The sequence below is a fragment of the Notolepis coatsorum genome (genome assembly GCF_963971535.1).
Source record: "Notolepis coatsorum genome assembly, chromosome: 1".
In the NCBI taxonomy this organism is placed as follows: domain Eukaryota; kingdom Metazoa; phylum Chordata; class Actinopteri; order Aulopiformes; family Paralepididae; genus Notolepis; species Notolepis coatsorum.
This window is the reverse complement of record NC_140165.1, coordinates 143,893,848-143,915,838: the sequence shown is the minus strand read 5'-3', so window position 1 is coordinate 143,915,838 and position 21,991 is coordinate 143,893,848. Positions and strand designations below refer to the sequence as shown.

At 45.1% G+C, this 21,991-nt stretch overlaps 1 protein-coding gene across 1 annotated transcript in view; it reads left to right on the top strand.

Annotated features, from left to right (window-relative positions):
- The first annotated feature begins 9,645 nt into the window (after window positions 1–9,645).
- LOC311227382 (intraflagellar transport protein 172 homolog) overlaps window positions 9,646–21,991 on the top strand; it is an 80,934-nt gene continuing 68,588 nt past the window's right edge. The window contains exons 1-12 of the mRNA XM_084312998.1: window positions 9,646–9,765; window positions 10,123–10,266; window positions 12,319–12,431; window positions 12,533–12,572; window positions 12,692–12,757; window positions 12,926–13,005; window positions 14,780–14,867; window positions 15,797–16,011; window positions 16,670–16,793; window positions 17,041–17,136; window positions 20,555–20,716; window positions 20,956–21,009. Of these exons, the coding sequence (XP_084169124.1) occupies window positions 9,727–9,765; window positions 10,123–10,266; window positions 12,319–12,431; window positions 12,533–12,572; window positions 12,692–12,757; window positions 12,926–13,005; window positions 14,780–14,867; window positions 15,797–16,011; window positions 16,670–16,793; window positions 17,041–17,136; window positions 20,555–20,716; window positions 20,956–21,009 (1,221 nt within the window). The 5' untranslated portion in view covers window positions 9,646–9,726. The remainder of the gene's footprint in view (window positions 9,766–10,122; window positions 10,267–12,318; window positions 12,432–12,532; window positions 12,573–12,691; window positions 12,758–12,925; window positions 13,006–14,779; window positions 14,868–15,796; window positions 16,012–16,669; window positions 16,794–17,040; window positions 17,137–20,554; window positions 20,717–20,955; window positions 21,010–21,991) is intronic.

Below are 21,991 nucleotides of genomic sequence, written 5' to 3'. Positions count from 1 at the left end.
CTCCGGCAAATACTCCGCCCACCTCCTCTTCTTCTCCGGGGGAAGACCACGAAGTAAGTCATGGAGGGTTCGATTAAACCGTTCGCACTGCCCGTTACCTTGTGGATGGTACGGACTTGTCCTACTTTTCTTCATCCCGTACAATTTACAGAGCGATCGCACCACTTCGCCCTCAAAGCACCTGCCCTGGTCGGAATGCAACCGGGCTGGCACGCCATAAGGCTGGATCCAGTGCTTAACCAAGCACCTGGCAACCGTGGTAGCCTGTTGGTTCCGAGTCGGGACTGCAACGGTAAATTTCGTAAACACATCAGTGAATACTAAAACATTCTCTCTCCCATCTGAGGAAGATTCCAATACTGTAAAATCCATGGCCACCACCTCCAGTGGCCTGGATGCCAACACGCTCCCCATGGCAGTCACTACCCTTGGCTGTGGGGCCTTTGACACAATGCACCGCTCACAGGACTTACAAAAATCCTCCACATCCCGATACATTCCGGACCAATAACACCGACCACTCACCAGCTTAAAGGTCCGCTCAATACCTTGGTGACCATGCCCTCCATGCATCTGATCCAACACTTCTTTTTGCAATGCCCTAGGCATGATTACCTGCTCCTGCTGACCCTCCCTTGGGCCCTCTCGCGTTCGATACAGCACCCCCCCTCGTTCTACCACCCTTTCCCACTGCCGCAACAGTTCTAATGCCCTAGGGGACTCTGCCCGTCTTTCCTCTCGACTTGGCCTCTCCCCTCGCCGCCAATACTTAAGAAAAGACGCCACCACTGGATCGGCCTGCTGTAACAGAGACAAAGACGCTGAACTGTAAGACGGAAAGGTAGTAGTAGAGACATTGGCCGGAGGGGCCACCCCCACCTGCTCCTCACTCCGCACAACCTGCCCACCCCCCGGCGCAGAGTTGTCATCCTCTGGACATGAGCCGGGTGTTGCCGGTTCTGGGTTAGAGTCCAAGACAGAGTACTGCCTGGATAAAGCATCTGCAGCTGCATTCTGCCGACCCGGCCGATAAACAATATCATAATCAAACCGGGCTAACTCTGACACCCACCGCTGTTCTACAGCCCCCAATCTCGCGGTTTGCAAATGGCTCAACGGGTTGTTGTCCGTCAGTACGGTGAACTTGTTACCAATTAAATATTCCCGAAATTTATCGGTCACTGCCCATTTAAGGCCCAGCAACTCTAACTTCATAGAACTATAGTTCTCCATATTGCGCTCTGAGGACCTCAACCCCCTGCTGGCATACGCTACCGGTCTTCTCCGCCCCTCAACCTCTTGAGACAGCACAGCTCCCAGACCCTGGTGGCTGGCATCGATCTCCACTGTGAAGGGCTTGGTAAAGTCCGCGTATGCCAACACCGGAGCCGAAACCAACCTCTGCTTCAGGCCCTGAAACGCCTCCTCACATGCCGGACCCCAATGCTGATGAAACAGGTGTGATGAAAGAGGACGCCTCTCCTTCTTGGAGCCACCAAGTGCCGCGAGAGCATGAAGAGGTGCTGCCAGATTGGCAAAGTTCTTCACGAACCTTCGATAGAAGGAGGCGAAACCTAGAAAGGATAACAACTCCGCCCCATTCCGGGGATTTCTCCACTCCGCTACCGCACGTATCTTCGCTGGGTCAGTCGCCACCCCTTGCGATGAGATAACGTGCCCCAGATATTTTACATTTACATTTAGTCATTTAGCTGACGCTTTTATCCAAAGCGACTTACAAGTTCTGTGCGACAAGACAGCAAGAAGGGTATAACTCTATCAGCTGAGTAACAATGTTCATCAAAGTGTTGCGTGTTACAGTGTAGGTTAGTTTATTAGGACAAGTGCATGACATTAAGGTTAGTCGGGGTTAGATTTTTTTTTTTTTTTTTTTTTATCTCAGATAATGGTTGAAGAAGTGAGTCTTTAGTCGACGGCGAAAGATTGGACGGGATTCGGCTGTCCTAACTGGGATGGGTAGTTCATTCCACCATTGTGGGGCAAGGACTGAGAATAGGCGGCTTCTCTTTGATGACCCTCCGGGAGCTTGGATAGGAGTAGATCTGAGGCGGCCAGAAGATGCAGAGCGTAGGGGTCTTGAGGGTGTGTAGTTAGAGACCATTGACCGGAGGTAGGCGGGAGCGGTTCCCTTTGCCGCACGGTATGCTAGGTCGAGGGCCTTGAAGCGGATACGTGCAGCAATGGGGAGCCAGTGCAGGTCCCTAAGAAGTGGGGTGACATGGGTCGACTTCGGTAGGTTTGAGATCAGGCGGGCCGCTGCGTTTTGAATGAGTTGAAGAGGCTTGGTGGCAGTGGCCGGGAGGCCAGCTAGCAGTGCGTTGCAGTAGTCGAGGCAGGAGATGACTGTTGATTGGACGAGGAGTTGGGTGGCTTCTTTTGTCAGGAAGGGGCGTATCCTTCTGACGTTGCTCAGGAGGAATCTGCAGGTTCTGGTTGTCGCTGCGATGTGAGCAGAGAAGTTCAGCTGGTCGTCGAGGACAACACCAAGGTTCTTGGCGGTCGGCGACGCGGTCACAGCTGCATTCTCGACTGTGATGGAGAGGTCGGTCAGGGGGGAGGATTTGGCCGGCAGGTGGAGCAATTCTGTTTTGCTTAGGTTCAGTTTGAGGTGGTTGGTCGTCATCCAGGCGGAGATGTCGGACAGACAGGCCGAGATCCGCTCAGAGACGTGGATATCTGAGGGAGGGAAGGAGAGGAAGAGTTGAGTATCATCGGCATAACAATGATATGAGAAGCCATGAGACGTGATAATGTTACCCAGTGATTTAGTGTAGAGGGAGAAGAGAAGGGGTCCTAGGACCGAGCCCTGGGGGACACCCGTCCGGAGGGGGCGGGTGGCCGACAGAGTCCCTCTCCATGACACTTGGTAGGAGCGGTCATTGAGGTATGATGTCAGCCATGTCAGCGCAGATCCAGCCACTCCCATTCCTGCGAGGGCCGCGAGGAGGATCTGATGGTTGACTGTGTCGAAGGCTGCAGATAGGTCTAGGAGAATCAGGACAGAGGAGAGGCCTTTTGCTTTTGCTAAGTGAAGTGCCTCTGTGACCGCAATGAGGGCCGTTTCTGTGGAGTGGCCAGTCCGGAAGCCAGACTGATTGGGGTCTAGGAGGTCATTCTGTAAGAGATAAGCAGTAAGTTGGTTGGATACAGCACGTTCAAGTGTTTTAGAAAGGAAGGAGAGAAGAGAGACAGGACGATAGTTGGCTATGACGGTGGGGTTCAGGGTTGGTTTTTTTATGAGGGGCGTGACTCTGGCTTGTTTTAGGGAGGTGGGGACCACCCCCGAGTTGAGTGAGGAGTTGATGGTTGCAGTTAGGAATGGGAGGATGTCCGGTGCTATGGTCTGGAGGAGTGGGGAGGGTAGCTCCGATCTGAAGAATGAACACTTACTGAACTTCACTTTCAGGTTGCACTGCTCAAACCGTAACAAAACCCTCTCCAACCGACGTAGATGTTCTGCAAAGGTGGAAGAGAAGACCACGACATCGTCAAGATAGAGCAACAATGCTTTGAACCGCTGGTCACCCAGGATGCGCTCCATGAGCCGCTGAAATGTCCCCGGTGCGTTGCACAAACCAAACGGCATCCGGTTGAACTCATACAGCCCAAATGGCGTGCAAAAGGCCGTTTTCGGACGATCCCTCTCAAGCATCTCCACCTGATTATACCCGCTCGCTAAGTCCAGTGTCGAGAACCATGTTGCACCACTTAGAGAGTCCAATGATTCCTCAATGCGAGGCAGCGGGAACGCATCTTTGCGGGTTTTGGCATTCAACCGCCTATAGTCCACACACAGCCTAATCGAACCGTCTTTCTTTCTCACGATCACCAAGGGGGAAGAGTACGGACTACTGCTCTCCCTAATCACTCCCTGTTCCAACAACTTCTGGATGTGGCTTCTCACTTCCTCATACTGACTGGGCGGGATCCTTCGGTACCTCTGACTCACCGGGGCCTCATCAACAACTGGGATTTCATGATAAATCAGATTTGTGCATCCTAATTCACTATCTGAGGAGGCAAACACATGAGAAAACTTGTACAACAGTTGCCTGGCTTGTCTTGCCTGCTCTTCCGACAAACCCGGGAAGCACAGTGCAGCGATCTCGGGGGACAGCTCCCCGTCTCCTCGCGACCCATGCTGCTCCCTAATCATAACCTGCTCCTCCCGTGGACCCACCCGCTTAAAATGGACAGAAACGCCCTCCCCAGCCACTACCTCAGCCAGATGTAACGATGCGAGGCGTGTCTGTGGCTTCAAACTAACATCTGAGGAACCTACATTAATGACCGGAATAGTCAAATGTCCATTGTTAACTTCTACATAGGCACTAGAGACCACTAACCCTGCAGGCAAATTCCCCTCTTCCAACCCCAACGGCTCTATAAGTACAGATGTCCTAGACAGGCATAGACTGTCAGGTCCGGCCGCTGGAACAAAACACATCGATCCTGCAGGGATTGTGAACGGAGAGACAGCAGCAGCAAACATGTTCCTTTCCAATGTGACAGTTTGTTCATTTAGACAGGCTGCAAAAGCAGTCTGCCAACCTGGGGCCTTCAGGAGGAGCGGCGGTGGGCTAGGACCATGCGCAGGGCATAACAGCTGATAACACTCCTTAATAACATTCATCCCGAGCAAGCCCGGCACTGCTTGTTTGCGCACTTTTGCGGCTTGTCCAACGGGGTCTTTCACCACTAATATACCCCTCTGCGGTATGGTCCTATCCAACGCCACCGCCTCCACATCAACGGTGAAGTAGCCCAAATAGGGGATACTCAATCCATGGGCCCCACTCAATGTCAGCCACCCACAGTCAGCCAAATCCCCCCCCCACTTTGGCAGTAGATGTTTAAAGAAAAAACTTTCGGTAACAGTCGACACATTTGACCCGGAATCGATTAAACATTGAAACTTCACCCCCCCCCATAGAAACTTCCACAGTGTCACACTCCCCCACCAAACACTCATACACGTGCGGATCAATATGGGGTACTGTTACCGAGCCTGGCTGTACTCCACCTGTGGTTTGGCTCTTCACCACAGAGGGAGACAGTTTCCCTGCTGCTCCGATATCTGAGCTGCCCCATCCCTCCCTGCAGCCAAAGCAGGAGACCAATGGTCTTGACTACGGCTAGGCCGTGGGGCCACACAGAATCGTGCGATATGGCCAGCTTTCTGACATTTAAAACAAATGGGCTGCCCTGAGGCATCGTACCGTGGCTGCCATTTACGGGCGTCTGTTCGCCTAGACCCTGATGCCTGCAAAGTGGTTGAAAGGTGTTGTGATAAATCATCAATTAGAACCTGTTGTTTCTGTAACATGTCTAAAACTTTGGCAAGCGTAGGATCAGGCTTCCCCTCCATCGCAGCAGTAACTACACTCGCCTCTACTGGCGTGGCCTCCACCTTCTCACAGGAACCCACCACCCGCCTTCTACGCTCTCCCCCCCACTCCGCTTCCTCTCCCCACTGAAAAGCTTCTCTACGGAGCGCAAAAAACGACATGGTGGGTTGCTGGCGGGTTTTTTTTTTTAATTCTCGACGGAGACTGATATCGGATACATTTTCTGCAAACTGGTCACACAATGCAAAATCGCCACACCACGCCTCCTTCACCTTACAGTGATTGATCTCTTCCATGATAGCCATTAATGCATGTGAATATTCCCGTACAGACTCCCCATCCTGTTGTCTTCTATCAAAGAACTGTCTTTGTAATTTAGTGAGTGACGGGGGCTGCCCGTATACCTCTTGGAGAATGTCTAAAACTTGCACTGGACTCGATCGTTCAGCCTGTGTGCGATACTTTATCTCCTGCCTTGCTTCCCCCCCCAGATGCTCGTAAATGTACGCCGCTTTTTCGGCGCCAGCGTAAGCGCGGTAGATCAAAGTAGCATTAATTTCGTCCAACCAATCGTAAAAAATAGCGCTGGAGCCCCCAGTGAATACTGGACATTTTCTCTCCTTTGGCAGGTATACAATCCGTTCCCTGGTACCAACAGGCAGACTCTCCCCCCCCACATGCCCACCCGCCCCCGACCCCTGATTACCAGAGGACTGAGCAGACACAGGAGATTGATTCTCGCCCAGCTTCTGTACTAAAGACTCATTGTCAGTTTTCAACTGGCTGATGGCCTCTTTATCGGACTGCACTCTGGCTTTCAGAGCATCAAGTTCATCTTGTAAGTCCTTCAAACTCATTTTCGTGTTTCACAAAGCCACCTGAAAACAGCTGTGATACGTCACTTCACCAACGGTCCTCTTGTCCACCCGGCCGCCAGGAGACTGTTGTGACGGCAGAGTCTTCTGTTGACTGACTCTCCGGCCTTTCTTGGACGCTGTGTGGTCACTGTTTTTAGCCACTCTGTCCCTAAATTCTCCCCCTGTCTGCAAATCCAATCTGTCTCTCTATGTGCTGTTATAAATACCCAAAGCCTAGGTCACAAAATCAAATTAAATCCTGTCAACTGCGCCAAACTGTAACCAGGAGGCTTAAGACATATAACAGACAGACAAAGCAATTATGTTTAATATAATTACTTTATTTAAGCTATGATATCAGAAAGGATTCGTTGAATTCTATACAGAAATAGAGGTATCACTATCACCATGTATACATCGGCATGTATACATTTAGCACAGAGAGACAGACTGAACTCACACTACACCCTAACGTGTAATAGCCAAAAACAGTGACCACTTGTTGACCAGGACCACCACCTGTCATGACACAGAAATTACAATAAATATCAAGGCATAAAATGCTGGCTGTTGCACAGTACAAAACAAACATTTATGAACACCCCGGTCATACAAACTGACGAGAGAGAGAGCTAGACTTACACTTGAACTGAATGAACGAAACACCCGGCGCCGCACACACACACAGCACACACCCAGGCCGCAATGGTACATCTAGTTCCCCAGCCTGAGGGAAATCAGGACAGGTCGTCTGTATTACTATTTATCCTAAACAGTCTGAGTGTGTAATATGCATGTGGGCAAATCATAAACAAAAGAAGTGAGCGATACCTTTGCATCGCCAGGCTTAAGCACAACGCCTCGCCTCTTCACCGTTCCCTAAGTAAGACCATACGCAGTATAAACACCTAAATCGTGCAACCTATCGACATGAAAATGCAAGCTCCGCTCTATAATACAGTCAAGTTACTCACCAGAACTCTCTCTCGTCCCGTCACAGGGGAATCAGGTGTCGGGAAATGTTTGCTGCTATCGCCGCCGCACACAACTAGGAAGTGTTTGTTTCAGCCGCCATCCGGTCAGACTGAAATACACGCTGACGTCAGAGCCACACCCACAATACCCCCAGCTGGCCACACTCACAACACTGTCAATGTGTGTGGTCCATGTCAAGTCCTCGGATATGTGGGCTCCGAGGTACTTGAAACTGTTCACTCTCTCAACCGGTGCCCCGTCGATGCTGAGGGGGCTGTAGTCCTTGACCTCCGACCTCCTGAAGTCCACAATCATCTCTTTTGTTTTGCTGACGTTCAGGGAGAGGCAGTTCTCCTGACACCACTGTGACAGATTCTCTACCTCTTCCAGGTAGGCCCAGGGGCGGACCTTCCTACAGGCGATATAGGCGGTCGCCTAGAGCGCCACCCAGAGGGGGGCAAAAAAAAAAAAAAAAAAAAAAACGTTTTTTTTTTTACTTTTTTTTTTAATTTTTAATTTTTTTTTTTTCTCTGTGCAGTTTTGGCGCCCCCCTCTATATCTGCAACCATTACTTTTACATAAAAAAATTCTAACATAAGGGAAAATGAGCCAAAAATCTAAAACGGTCGGTCGGTCTGAGCCTCAGCTTTAGGTGTTCACAGTCAGAACATGCTAGAACGCTGTGCATTGATGGGTATCGGTCAAGTGTTTATAGAATTGAGCGTTGAGGAAAGAAAGACTAACGTTAGAGAACTATGAAGAGGTAAAAGCCATAAAAAAAAAATTACAAAAAAAAAAAAATTACAAAAAAAAAGTGCAGGGCGGCGCAGTGGTGAATCTCGCCTAGGGCGCCAAATGTGCTAGGTCCGCCCCTGGGTAGGCCCTCTCGTCGTTGGCAGAGATCAGGCCCACCACTACTGTGTCATCAGCAAATTTGATGATTGTGTTGTTGTTCCGCTGTGCCACGCAGTCATGTGTGTACAGGGAGTAGAGGAGGGGGCTCAGAACACAGCCCTGGGGGGCCCCTATGTTGAGCGTGATGGATGAGGAGGTGCAGTTGCCTGCTCTTACCACCTGGGGTCTGCCCGTCAGGAAGTCCAAGACCCACTGGCAGAGGTCATAGTTCAAGCCCAGGTCCCTGAGCTTGGCTATGAGTTTGGAGGGGACTATGGTATTGAATGCTGAGCTATGAATCGATTAACAGCATTCTCACATAGTTCCCCTGCCTCTTGTCCAGGTGTGATGCTGCTGTGTGCAGCACATGGGCTATGGCGTCCTCCGTGGACCTGTTGGGGCGATATGCAAATTGCAGGGGGTCCAGGTTGATGGGGAGGGAGGAACAGATGTAGCCCTTCACTAGCTTCTCAAAGCACTTCATGGCTATGGAGGTGAGGGCTCACAGTAAGTGAACTGTGTAGCCTAGGATTTATAGCCCTTTTATACTGATATAGATATGAATATGATGATGAAATAGATCCAAATGTTTTAATATGTTTTTAATTTAACATTAAAAAGTGAGTATTTTCATAGGACAGGTATCACACCAAAATAGTGGAGTTCTGCACACCGTCTTCTCTAAAGGGCAGTTTTTCACTTTTAAATCAAACTTTTCCCACTGGTATTTATAAATTGTACCCTAGAACTTACAAGTGAAAAAATATTATATAATAAATATAAATTATAATTTATATATAAACTGAAAATGAATGAAGGGATCTGCTCATTGTGAACACGTTGTCCAATTTGCACCAAACTTGACAAATATGTTTGTCTTATCGCAAGGAGCCCTATGAAGTTTTGAGTAATTTGGCCTCAAAGCGATGACCTCAACAGCTTGACTGATCATGAATACATCTGAAATATGTTGTCCCTTTGTGATATCCTCCTGATGGTATCAATGTATTATGTAGTTAGTTGTATGATGCCCGTATCCAATCACATTTTTGCAAAAGCCTGGTAAGCAGGAGTGATATGCTTGTGAATGCTTGTCTGCCATGCATCAAACTTTACAAATAGTATGACAGTGTGATTTGAGGTAGTATTGTTGATACATTAAACATGGATTTCAACCTGGGTCTGTTGAGACTGGCAATATAGGCAACTCTCATTTCTGTCATCTACCCAGTAAATTGTTGTGTGAAAGTAATGACAAAGTAGGGAGATTGTTAAGCTAATTTACAGTTAGTTATATTGTATAGATTCTTCCTGACTGAACTCAAGGTCCTTTATAAAACCAGAGCTTTTTATCAATTACTATACTGTCCATATGGGTATGCAGTGCACTGTAGACCCAAATAACCCAAATGACGCCATCGCTTGCGTGATGCCGTCATTTTCCTTGACGCGCCCGTGGCGTTCAAGACAACGGTAACTAGGGAAACGAGAGTGATGTTTAGAGATGGTAGCTCAGTTAACATGGGCTAGCTAGCTAACGTTATTTAAAACGGCAGTCATCTTCTGATTCCTATATACGTATCTAATCCGTACATTTAGACGCGTATGAACAATTAGTCCAGCATTCAGAAATGCAACTAAAATATTTGAAAACGCTTTTACCACCCCAGGTAACGTTCGCTAAAGTTGCTAGCTAACTTACATAGACATGAGCAGAGCTAACCTAATGAGTGAGCTAACGTTAACCAATTAGTTGACCATAATCTACAGGTAGCCAGTTAATTAACGTTAGTGTAGCTATATGCTATGATATAAATTCTCAGTAACCTTAACGGTCACACATAATCACGTATTCTAGCGTCGTTTGTTGCTAATGTAACGTTATATAATACATATTTGCTGTAAATGCGTAAAAAAATACGGCTCCACTAATCAGTCAACAAATGCATTGATTGGTGGTTCACTGCCTGAGTAACTTCATGCTACTGCTACATTATCACATTTGTCTTGACTTTTTCTCTCCATAGGATCGTATCGCCATTGTCAGATGTATGACCTGGGCCCCAAACAACAGCAAGTTTGCAGTATGCACTGCAGAACGAGTGGTACTGCTCTATGACGAGCAAGGAGAGAAGAGGGACAAGTTTTCTACGAAGCCGATTGATGCTAAGGTAAGATGAAAGATGAAGAAATTGGAAATCCACATTTACTTTGAGAATGTAATCTTGATTCCATTTGTCCAGAGAGTAGAAATACATTTTCATGATGAGCAGCTGTTCTTACATGTAGTACTTCTTTAGGGAATCCAAAAACGGCATGTACTGCACACATTTTTGCCTGTATTTGTTGGACAGGACTTCTATATTGTCCAGCTACAGACAGTATATCCACAAGGCTGTCTATGCATGCTCTTTTTCAGCAACTCCCTGCTACACACTCGTACACCTGGAATATTTAAAATGAGCCATCGACAGTGAACTGTAGAAATTAGATAGTCATTTGTTTATAAAAACAGTTTAATATCTGTGCTTCCACAGAGACCATGAGTTTATAGAGAGACACACATGTGTACACACAAGCGTCTGACCAAGAAGTCTGGTCAGACACAGATTAAATACATAATCGAAATGACGTACATACATTAGACATCCAGATATGACAAAGGTAAACAAAATCTGCCCAAAGGTGAGAAATTAATAAACAAGCCTTGGCTAGGCGGTGTTATTGTCTTAACTGGAGAGGGAAATAGCCTTGCTATGGCTCACACTAGGACTGAAAGAGATAGGCCAAATGTCATCTCTCCCCAAGCTTGGTAGTTGTTAAAGAGAGACAGTCAGACTGTCTCTCCTAGTGTCTGAGCTGTTGTACTAGTTGACCTATATTAAACTAGTCAAGCTGTACAGAGATTTAAACACAGATGGACATAGATAACATTTCCATAACAGCCCCCTTCGTGACTGTGGTGCATGCCAACAAGGTTTGGCAGAGTGTGGATTCACTCGGTCAAACCTTGTTGGCGTGCATTACAGTCACGAAAGGGGCTAATGTATACCTGGGAGCTGTGTATGTCTACAGTTGGCCACAATTAGCTTCACTGTAGCAGTTGTAGATTCATTGCCTTGCTCAAGAGCAGTAGTAGTTAAATGAGGAGAGCAATAATCATTCGCTTTCCCCACCCAAATTTCTCTGCAGGGGATTAGATCTGGCAACCTTCCGGTCACAAGCCCAGATCTTTAACTGAATTCAAATTAATCAAACTATGGTCAAAATCTAAGACATCATAATGCATCAAATCTTATACTCTTGACATTCATAGGTATTTAAAACTATAATGATAATAACTGTAACTGCCCCCCGGCTTGGTGGTGAAATAAAGATGCGGTTATGTTTCGTACAGGTGCTTTTATTTATTTTTTCTTTTTCTTTTGCATTTCAGCATAGCATCACTGTCGCCTTTCTTTGGTAGTTGTCGTTGCACCGTAGTTGTACATGTTGTGACGGTTGCATCGTTTGCTCCGTTTGCACCGTTTGCACCGTGAAAACTGTGACAGTCAAAAACAAACGTATACAATTAGTTATATTGTTCACAGTTCAATATTGTTCACAACAAAGCACCTAACGTGTTCAAACAAACATTTGAATTTAATGATATTATTGAGGGTGAACTCGTCTTCCATAATAAAGGCATTTAAGGAAAAATAATGATAAATAGTAACGTTACTTGTTCGGCAGCAGGTGCCTTTGATTAGAACCTAATCAGTGAGTGCACCACTTTACATGTTTACCACACATAAATATAGACCTCTTCAACAACAGTAATAATAATAATACATTTTAGTGTTCGACGTACCTTATTCCGCTTTACCAAGGGGTGTTATTTACTGAAGTAAGGTCCTTATATTCTACATAATTCGCTGTCTGCTCCATCATTGTCTCTTGAGTTACTTCCTGCCTTGGTCACACACAGGATGCTGTGACCTTTATACTATAGGAAAGACGAGCTCTGCCCCCATGTGGACACGAAATGAAAATGCACAAGCGGCTCTGAAATATTATTTTCTTAAATAGAAAGCTCAGTATTCTGAGCTAATAAAGAGAAGTCGATCATCTAGACCAATGTAACTTAAAGCTTACTGACAATAAAGATGATAGGCATCTTTACCCTTGGCGGTCAGTTACAATAACAATAAATAACTATATGATGGTTTTGAATCCTCTGGCAGTGTGGGAAGGAGAGCTATGTCGTTAAGGCCATGGCCTTCTCCCCTGACTCCACGAAAATTGCCATTGGTCAGACTGACAACATCATTTTTGTCTACAGAATAGGAGAGAATTGGTAAGCACAGCATTGTTTATAATATTTAATACTTAATGATAGTGATAATCATTTTCAGCCTAAATGTTGATGAGATCTGATATTGTTGTTTCCTCTTGCAGGGGTGACAAAAAAGCCATTTGTAACAAATTTGTTCAGACGGTTAGTAACGACTTAAGTAAAGTTTCTCTGTTGCAAAGGTGGACAATTTGTTTGAACATGTTGCATTTTTATGTCATCCACTTGGTTGTCAATAATGTTTATTGGTCTATTTGTTCCAGAGTGCTGTCACATGCTTGCTTTGGCCAGCAGAGGATGCTATTGTGTTCGGGTTATTCGAGGGCAAGGTAAGCAAATAACACCTTTCTCACCATCACTTTTCAGAAACAAGAGGCATCTCATTCACTTTTGTTATCTATCAATCAATCAACTCTACAAAGCAATACCTAAACCCTCATCTATAAATGCTTGTTTGTGTAGAGTGGATTACAGGACCTTCATGTGTTCTCTCACAGGTTCGCCTTGCCAACGTTCAGACCAACAAATCTTCCACCATCTATGGAACTGAGTCTCTTGTTGTCTCCCTGGCATCAAAGTATGTTTTTATTTTATTTATTATTTAGAGGTGCAATGATACACACATTTTCAGATTTGATACAAATTTCAATTTTGAGGTTACGATTAGATTAGATTTTCAATTAATCATGCGTTACTTAAAATGTATTCCTACTGCAGAGCTCTAACTATATTATATGATATGTACAGTTTATACTACACAGCTTGTTATGGCGCAGGAAAATACAAATTGTGTCTGTGTTTGCGTGTGCATAGCATACCCTTCCCTCCTTTCTCTCACTCTATGCTGATAGGATGCAGGCAAATGCCTAGTTTAGACGACATACAGTACAGGGGAGAAATGAGAGACCTAGGGAAGAGAACGACAAAAGTGTTATTATCGAGGCGGCTGGGTGGCGCAGCGGTCTAAGCGCTTGTCACCAACTCGTGAGACACCGGTATCGATTCCAGCTGTCAGCGAGAGGGGAGTCGATGGGTGGTAATCTGGTCGTTGTAAACAGCGACTCCTACAGGTCGGTCAGGGCGCCTGCACAGCAAGGACAGGAGATGCCGAGGGTAGTGTGAGCCTCCCACACGTTACACCTCGCCAATGAGAGTCCGCGCTGGCAGGTGAAAAGAAGTGGCTGGCTGACTCCGCATGTATCGGAGGGGACATGCAATAGATTCTTCAACCCTCCCACGACTGACCAGTGGGGGGCACATGCGAGCAACGATCAAGACAGGGGAGGGGGGAATTGGCACGACTAAATTGGGATGGGAGAAAAACTGAAAAAGTGGATAAAAAAAAAGTGTTATCGAATACAGTTTTCAATTTTGATACACTGTACTGAATGTAAATGTTTTAGAATGTTCAATTCTGTATCGAGATTGTTATACCGCTATTATTATTCATTGTCTTCATATTCCATCATTCTTAGTCTGGTAGTGTCTGTGTCGTACAAGTGTCCATTAATGCAGGCAGAAATGTTCAGTCACTTGTGTCACAGTGCTATAGTATCTATAGTCATAGAGTGTGTTTATGTGCACACGCTACATAGTTCAGGATACTTGCTCATATCCGAATTCGGGATTAATATTCTGGTTTGGAATTCCTGTATATACATGAGTAAACAGAACATTAAGAAGTTACAGTCTATGAAAAAGCTGACAGCTGACAGTGAATATGTGAATACATGCGTCACTATCCTGATAAATGTCTGCATATCATATTTGTGTTTCTTATATAGTCAGGATATGAGTTTATACCAGCTATTGTAAATGGGATATGGTGTTTACATGAGCCAACTCAAAAGATGGAATATTCTTTTAGTTTAACGTTAAAGGGGCACTTCACCAAAACAAACGATGCTGATTTATTTTGTGCGTAATCTTATTCACATCCAAAAGCTCTGAACCGTTTTGCACACGTTAATTTAGTCAGTTATTGAGAGTAAATGCGTTTGAATATGGCCACCAGTGATGTCATCAGGGACATTGAATCCTTGTGTTGTGTTAATTATAGTTTAATGAAATTATAAGACAAGGTATTGCTATTTTTTTCATCTACATCATTTCATGGTGCTGTAATTAACACAACACAAGGATTCAATGTCCCCGATGATATCAACAGGGGCTATATTCATACTGACTTACCCTCAGTAACTGTCAAACTAAATGCATGTGTGCAAAACTATTTTTGGATGTGTGTGAGATTATGTGCAAAATTAATTGGCATTGTTTTTGGTGAAGTGCCCCTTTTTAATATCAGAAAATGTAAATGCAGTCATTGTTCCAGTAATATCTCTCTCACTCAGCGTGTCTGGGAAGGGAATCCTCTCGGGCCACGCTGATGGGACGGTGGTCCGCTACTTCTTTGATGATGAAGGCTCAGGAGAGTCCCAGGTACCCAAGACAGGAGATCAAATATATTCTGTTCTAGGATGCTGGTTTATGTTTGTTTTTTTGTCAAGTTGAAACCATTTATTTCACTACAATGTTGCTACGTAAACAGAATGTCTTGAGGAGAAGCGGTTAGCTTGTCAAAATGAATGGGGATTTTTAGCTATTACCACGGCCGGTTGGTAAATTAAGGGACAAGGCCTAGATATTATGTTTATCAGTTGAATTTACAATCGCTACACCTGAAATGAAGAAAATCTGAATTTGGCAATTTATGCAGGGCATTTCAATGCAGCTCTCATTGTTTACAATGAGAGCAAGTGACACTTACCTTTACACAGCCACAATAATGCATTAGTGAGAGCACTGTGAAATTGGGGCCATTTAAACGGTTATAATATATATGTAGGGATGCTCTCTTAGCTGCAAGATAAGCAGACCAGGAAAATACTTTCATGCAACTCATTTTATTTGAAGGGATACTGAACTGCTAGTATAAGAGAAACTTCAGAAGAAGATTATTTTATTGTCAATGTACACAAGGCAATTTAAATCTGTCTGTTCTCATATTTTAGTTACAGACACACACACACACACATGCATTTCTTCAGAGAGGTCGGAGTGCAGTGTTGCCTGCAGTGCAGCACCCCTGGAGCAGTTTTGGGGTTCAGTGCCTTGCTCAAGGGCACTTAGGGAGAGATGGTGGGCACCGTCAATGTAATACCAGCCACCCTTCAGTCACCAGCTCACAGCTGGAATACTACCTTTTCGGTTACTGGCCCGGCCTCTTTACCTCTAGTCCATCCTGCCAAAAATACTAAATTAATTTAGCAAACATGAATAGACAGGATTGATCTTTTGTTCACCGTAACATAGATGATCTCCCTGTTTCCCTCCCTGTTTCCCTCTCTCTACCCCACCCCACTCCACAGGGCAAGCTGCTGGTGCACCCATGCCCTCCCTATGCCTTGGCATGGGGCGCCAGCAGCATCCTGGTGGGCGGCTGTGACAGGAAGATAGTGGCGTACAGTAGGGAGGGCCACGCGCTGCAGACGTTTGACTATAGCCGCGACCTCACAGAGAAGGAGTTCTATTCTGCCGTCAGCAGCCCCACTGGACAATCTGTGGTCTTTGGCAGCTATGACCGGTCAGTCACACGTGTTGCATCCAGGCTCGTTCTTTATACTGTATGAAGTACATCTGAAATATTATATTAGAGTGGTCAACAACAAGGACAGCAAAACGTCACTTTGAAATGGCATTCACACAAACCCAGGGTTCGCACAAGGTCCTTGTAGTGCTTAAGTGCTTGATTTTTTACAAAAATAAAGTCAAGCTCTGGAATTCCTTTTCTTTACAAGGTGCTTAAAAAGTCCTGGAAATTCAAATCAACCATTCGCATTTCAAAGTTGTGTTTATCCATGATAAAATTCTTCTGAATCAAGGAATAATTTTAAATTTGAAGTGTAACTAATTGTCGGAAATTGGTTTTAAGCCATAAATATTGGATCAGATCATTTTTTCTATAAAAAAAAAAACAGCATTTAAAAGTTAATTGTATTCTTTTAAATGCCCTTTTAAAATGAAAAAGAGTGCTTAGGAAAGTACTTGAAAGTCCTTGAATTTCATTTTGCAATGTCTGTGGGAACCCTGCAAACCAAAACATACATTGCAGGCTATTATGTTCTGAGCTCCTAAAGGGAAAAGTCACTTAAAAAAATATGTGGCTTTACTGACTTCTTCCAACTTCTTTTGAACATTTCTGTCCTAATGTTTAATTTCATTGACATCTTTTTTTTCTCCAGGTTGCGGGTGTTTAACTGGGCTCCGAGGAGGGGTGTATGGGACGAGGGCAAGCCTAAAGAGATCACCAACCTCTACACCATCACCGCCTTGGCCTGGAAGAGAGACGGATCACGCCTCTGCGCTGTTAGTGGATTTTCTTTACATCATGAATCGCGATACACGATTCTGTGGTCTACATTAATGTCAATTGAAAATGATGTTGATACTGTGTCACACCTCCCATTACTCTGCACCGCAGCCCACTATCATGAAAATCAACCGGATCATGTGATTTTGCATACCTAATCGTATATCTTGATATAGATGGTTATCGTGTGTCTGTCTGTGTATGAATATGATTGAGCGTTTACCACCTTCCCTGCTCTCCCAGGGGACAGGGTGCGGGGGAGTGGAGGAGTTTGACTGCTGCCTGCGTAGGAGCATCTACAAGAACAAGTTTGAAGTGACCTATGTGGGCCTGAGCCAGGTACAGCCGCTCACAGAGAGGGCCCATCACACGTTGGCCAAGCGGCAAAGCCAGTAATAGTCATCATTTTCACCTAAAAGTTGTTTGTAAACCCAACCATAACCCTAACCCTAACCTTAAAGGGATAGTTCCGATTTTTCGAAGTAGAGTGATGTGAAAAACTTGACCAGTAGTGTAATCGATGCACAGCCATTAGCTGACTTAGCGAATCCCGTGGTCAAAGTTCTGGCCGTGTTCTGAGTGAGCCGAGCAGCTTCAGACATGTAGCGCATGGGATCCGGAAATGGAAAAGGTTTTAATCCACAAAACAACATGCAAATAAAGGTATTAACCATCCACAACAGGATACTGCAGTCCAGATGTATTTCCCATGCTTGATTCTTCTCTCAGATCAACGCTGTGTCTTGGAAACAAATGTTTTATTGAGGAAGCCAGCGTGTTACTACGTACTGGGGGTTATCTAACCAGCATGTTACTACGTACTGGGGGTTATCTAACCAGCATGTTACTACTTACTGGGGGTTATCTAACCAGCATGTTACTATGTACTGGGGGTTATCTAACCAGCATGTTACTACGTACTGGGGGTTATCTAACCAGCATGTTACTACGTACTGGGGGTTATCTAACCAGCGTGTTACTACGTACTGGGGGTTATCTAACCAGCATGTTACTACGTACTGGGGGTTATCTAACCAGCATGTTACTACGTACTGGGGGTCATCTAACCAGCATGTTACTACGTACTGGGGGTTATCTAACCGGCATGTTACTACTTACTGGGGGTTATCTAACCGGCATGTTACTACGTACTGGGGGTTATCTAACCGGCATGTTACTACTTACTGGGGGTTATCTAACCAGCATGTTACTATGTACTGGGGGTTATCTAACCGGCATGTTACTACTTACTGGGGGTTATCTAACCAGCATGTTACTATGTACTGGGGGTTATCTAACCAGCATGTTACTATGTACTGGGGGTTATCTAACCAGCATGTTACTACGTACTGGGGGTTATCTAACCAGCATGTTACTACGTACTGGGGGTTATCTAACCGGCATGTTACTACTTACTGGGGGTTATCTAACCAGCATGTTACTATGTACTGGGGGTTATCTAACCGGCATGTTACTACGTACTGGGGGTTATCTAACCGGCATGTTACTACTTACTGGGGGTCATCTAACCAGCATGTTACTATGTACTGGGGGTTATCTAACCGGCATGTTACTACTTACTGGGGGTTATCTAACCAGCATGTTACTACGTACTGGGGGTTATCTAACCAGCATGTTACTACGTACTGGGGGTTATCTAACCGGCATGTTACTACTTACTGGGGGTTATCTAACCAGCATGTTACTACGTACTGGGGGTTATCTAACCGGCATGTTACTACTTACTGGGGGTTATCTAACCGGCATGTTACTACATACTGGGGGTTATCTAACCAGCATGTTACTACTTACTGGGGGTTATCTAACCGGCATGTTACTACGTACTGGGGGTTATCTAACCAGCATGTTACTACGTACTGGGGGTTATCTAACCGGCATGTTACTACGTACTGGGGGTTATCTAACCAGCATGTTACTACGTACTGGGGGTTATCTAACCAGCATGTTACTACGTACTGGGGGTTATCTAACCAGCATGTTACTATGTACTGGGGGTCATCTAACCAGCATGTTACTACGTACTGGGGGTTATCTAACCAGCATGTTACTATGTACTGGGGGTTATCTAACCAGCATGTTACTACGTACTGGGGGTTATCTAACCAGCATGTTACTATGTACTGGGGGTTATCTAACCAGCGCGTTACTATGTACTGGGGGTTATCTAACCAGCATGTTACTATGTACTGGGGGTTATCTAACCAGCATGTTACTACGTACTGGGGGTTATCTAACCAGCATGTTACTATGTACTGGGGGTTATCTAACCGGCATGTTACTACTTACTGGGGGTTATCTAACCAGCATGTTACTACGTACTGGGGGTTATCTAACCAGCATGTTACTACGTACTGGGGGTCATCTAACCAGCATGTTACTATGTACTGGGGGTTATCTAACCGGCATGTTACTACTTACTGGGGGTTATCTAACAGCATGTTACTATGTACTGGGGGTTATCTAACCAGCATGTTACTACGTACTGGGGGTCATCTAACCAGCATGTTACTACGTACTGGGGGTTCTCTAACCAGCATGTTACTATGTACTGGGGGTTATCTAACCAGCATGTTACTACGTACTGGGGGTTATCTAACCAGCATGTTACTATGTACTGGGGGTTATCTAACCAGCATGTTACTACGTACTGGGGGTCATCTAACCAGCATGTTACTACGTACTGGGGGTTACTACGTACTGGGGGTTATCTAACCAGCATGTTACTATGTACTGGGGGTTATCTAACCAGCATGTTACTATGTACTGGGGGTTATCTAACCAGCATGTTACTACGTACTGGGGGTTATCTAACCAGCATGTTACTACGTACTGGGGGTCATCTAACCAGCATGTTACTACGTACTGGGGGTCATCTAACCAGCATGTTACTATGTACTGGGGGTTATCTAACCAGCATGTTACTACGTACTGGGGGTCATCTAACCAGCATGTTACTACGTACTGGGGGTTATCTAACCAGCATGTTACTACGTACTGGGGGTCATCTAACCAGCATGTTACTATGTACTGGGGGTTATCTAACCAGCATGTTACTATGTACTGGGGGTTATCTAACCAGCATGTTACTATGTACTGGGGGTTATCTAACCAGCATGTTACTATGTACTGGGGGTTATCTAACCAGCATGTTACTACGTACTGGGGGTTATCTAACCAGCATGTTACTATGTACTGGGGGTTATCTAACCAGCATGTTACTATGTACTGGGGGTTATCTAACCAGCATGTTACTATGTACTGGGGGTTATCTAACCAGCATGTTACTATGTACTGGGGGTTATCTAACCAGCATGTTACTATGTACTGGGGGTTATCTAACCAGCATGTTACTACGTACTGGGGGTTATCTAACCAGCATGTTACTATGTACTGGGGGTTATCTAACCAGCATGTTACTACGTACTGGGGGTTATCTAGCCAGTATGTTACTACGTACTGGGGGTTATCTAGCCAGTATGTTACTACGTACTGGGGGTTATCTAACCAGCGCGTTCCAAGACCTCACGTTGGTCTGAGAGAAGAAGAAAGCATCAGAAATACATTTTGACTGCAGTATTCTGTTTATATATATATATACAGTATATAGATATATCGAGTTGAAACCGTCTATACAGTATGAAATATGAATACAAATATGATATGATTTGGGTCTGCCTGAGAGCGGTTTTTCATCATACTTGAATTGCTCTCCTCCTCTATCTCCTTCCACCTCTAGGCAATAGTGAGGAACCTGTCCACTGGGAGTCGGGTGGTGATGAAGTCCTGTCACGGTTATGAAATTGACGAGGTGAAGATCATGGGCAGGGACCGCTACCTGGTGGCTCGCACCTCTGACACGCTAATGGTGGGCGACCTGAAGACCAACAAACTCAGCGAGGTACGAGTCCATCCACACAATTATTACCCATAGAATGGGCGTTCACATTCAAACTGTTTTCTATTTCTTTAAACTTTCATACATCTTATTTTTAGAGCTTCCTTTTCTTCATATCATCGTAAATATTGTCGGTGAACATTTGTTTTTCTTTCTAATAATTGTGATATTTGACGGAATGCCTGGTCCAGATTTGCTCCATGGTTGCAATCAAAGCCTTGACTCTGCTGCCTCTCTTCTAGGTGGCCTGGCCAGGCTCTGGGGGGAACGAGAAGTTCTTCTTTGAAAACGAAACGGTAGAAAAGCACACGCACACACACACACACACACACACAGGTGGGTTAAAGAGTGAGTGATTGATTGATTTGAAAGGGACAGATACAAATACATAGCCCTCAGCTCTGAACTCGGCAGAATCTGCACCTCGCTCGCTGATAACAAACTATCATTACACCTGGGTAAAACAGAGTCCATTCTCTTTGGATCAAATAACAAACTGAGCAAGGCCAACGGCTTCTCAGTTACAGTGGGTAACAATATTGTCACAAGGAAAGATGAAAAAAGAATACCCTGAAGACTCTAACAGGAGCACTCATTCAAGGGTACTGTGAATATGGTACCAAAGCACCTCAAAGGCACTAAAAACAAGACTACAAACATCACAAAACAAACTGGTCAGACTACTGCTTGACCTTACTCCTAGAACCCACCTCACCCCTGCCCATTTTGACATCCTAGGATGGCTTAGAGTAGACGACAAAGTACAGCAGCTTGCAATGGCCTGGTCTACAAGATACACTACACCACTAAGATACCCATGTACATGTCGAAATACTTCCCAAAGGTCAGTGAATACCACGACCACAACACCAGAGGGAGTTCCACAAATCATGTTCAACCCAGATTCAGCTCAAACAAGGGACTAAACACGTTTCGCAATTATGCCACAACAATGTGGAATGCCCTACCCACAGCCATAAAAGAATGTGAATCCCTACCCACCTTCAAAACCACCCTCAAAGAGCACCTACGGGAGGCTGCAATTCGAAACTGGCCCCCATAAATGTCCACCCCCCCCCCCCACCCAACCCCCTCCTAATGTACAGTTTCCTCCCCCTCGAATGTATATATTTTCTGTTAGGATCTCTGTTAAATAGTACTGTATATTTGCATATCTTGTATGTCATAAATCTAACAGTACTGTATATCATAAATGTCATGATATATATCTGTATGTAATGTATGTTGTGTATGTCATTATGAATTGAAAATGGGGGA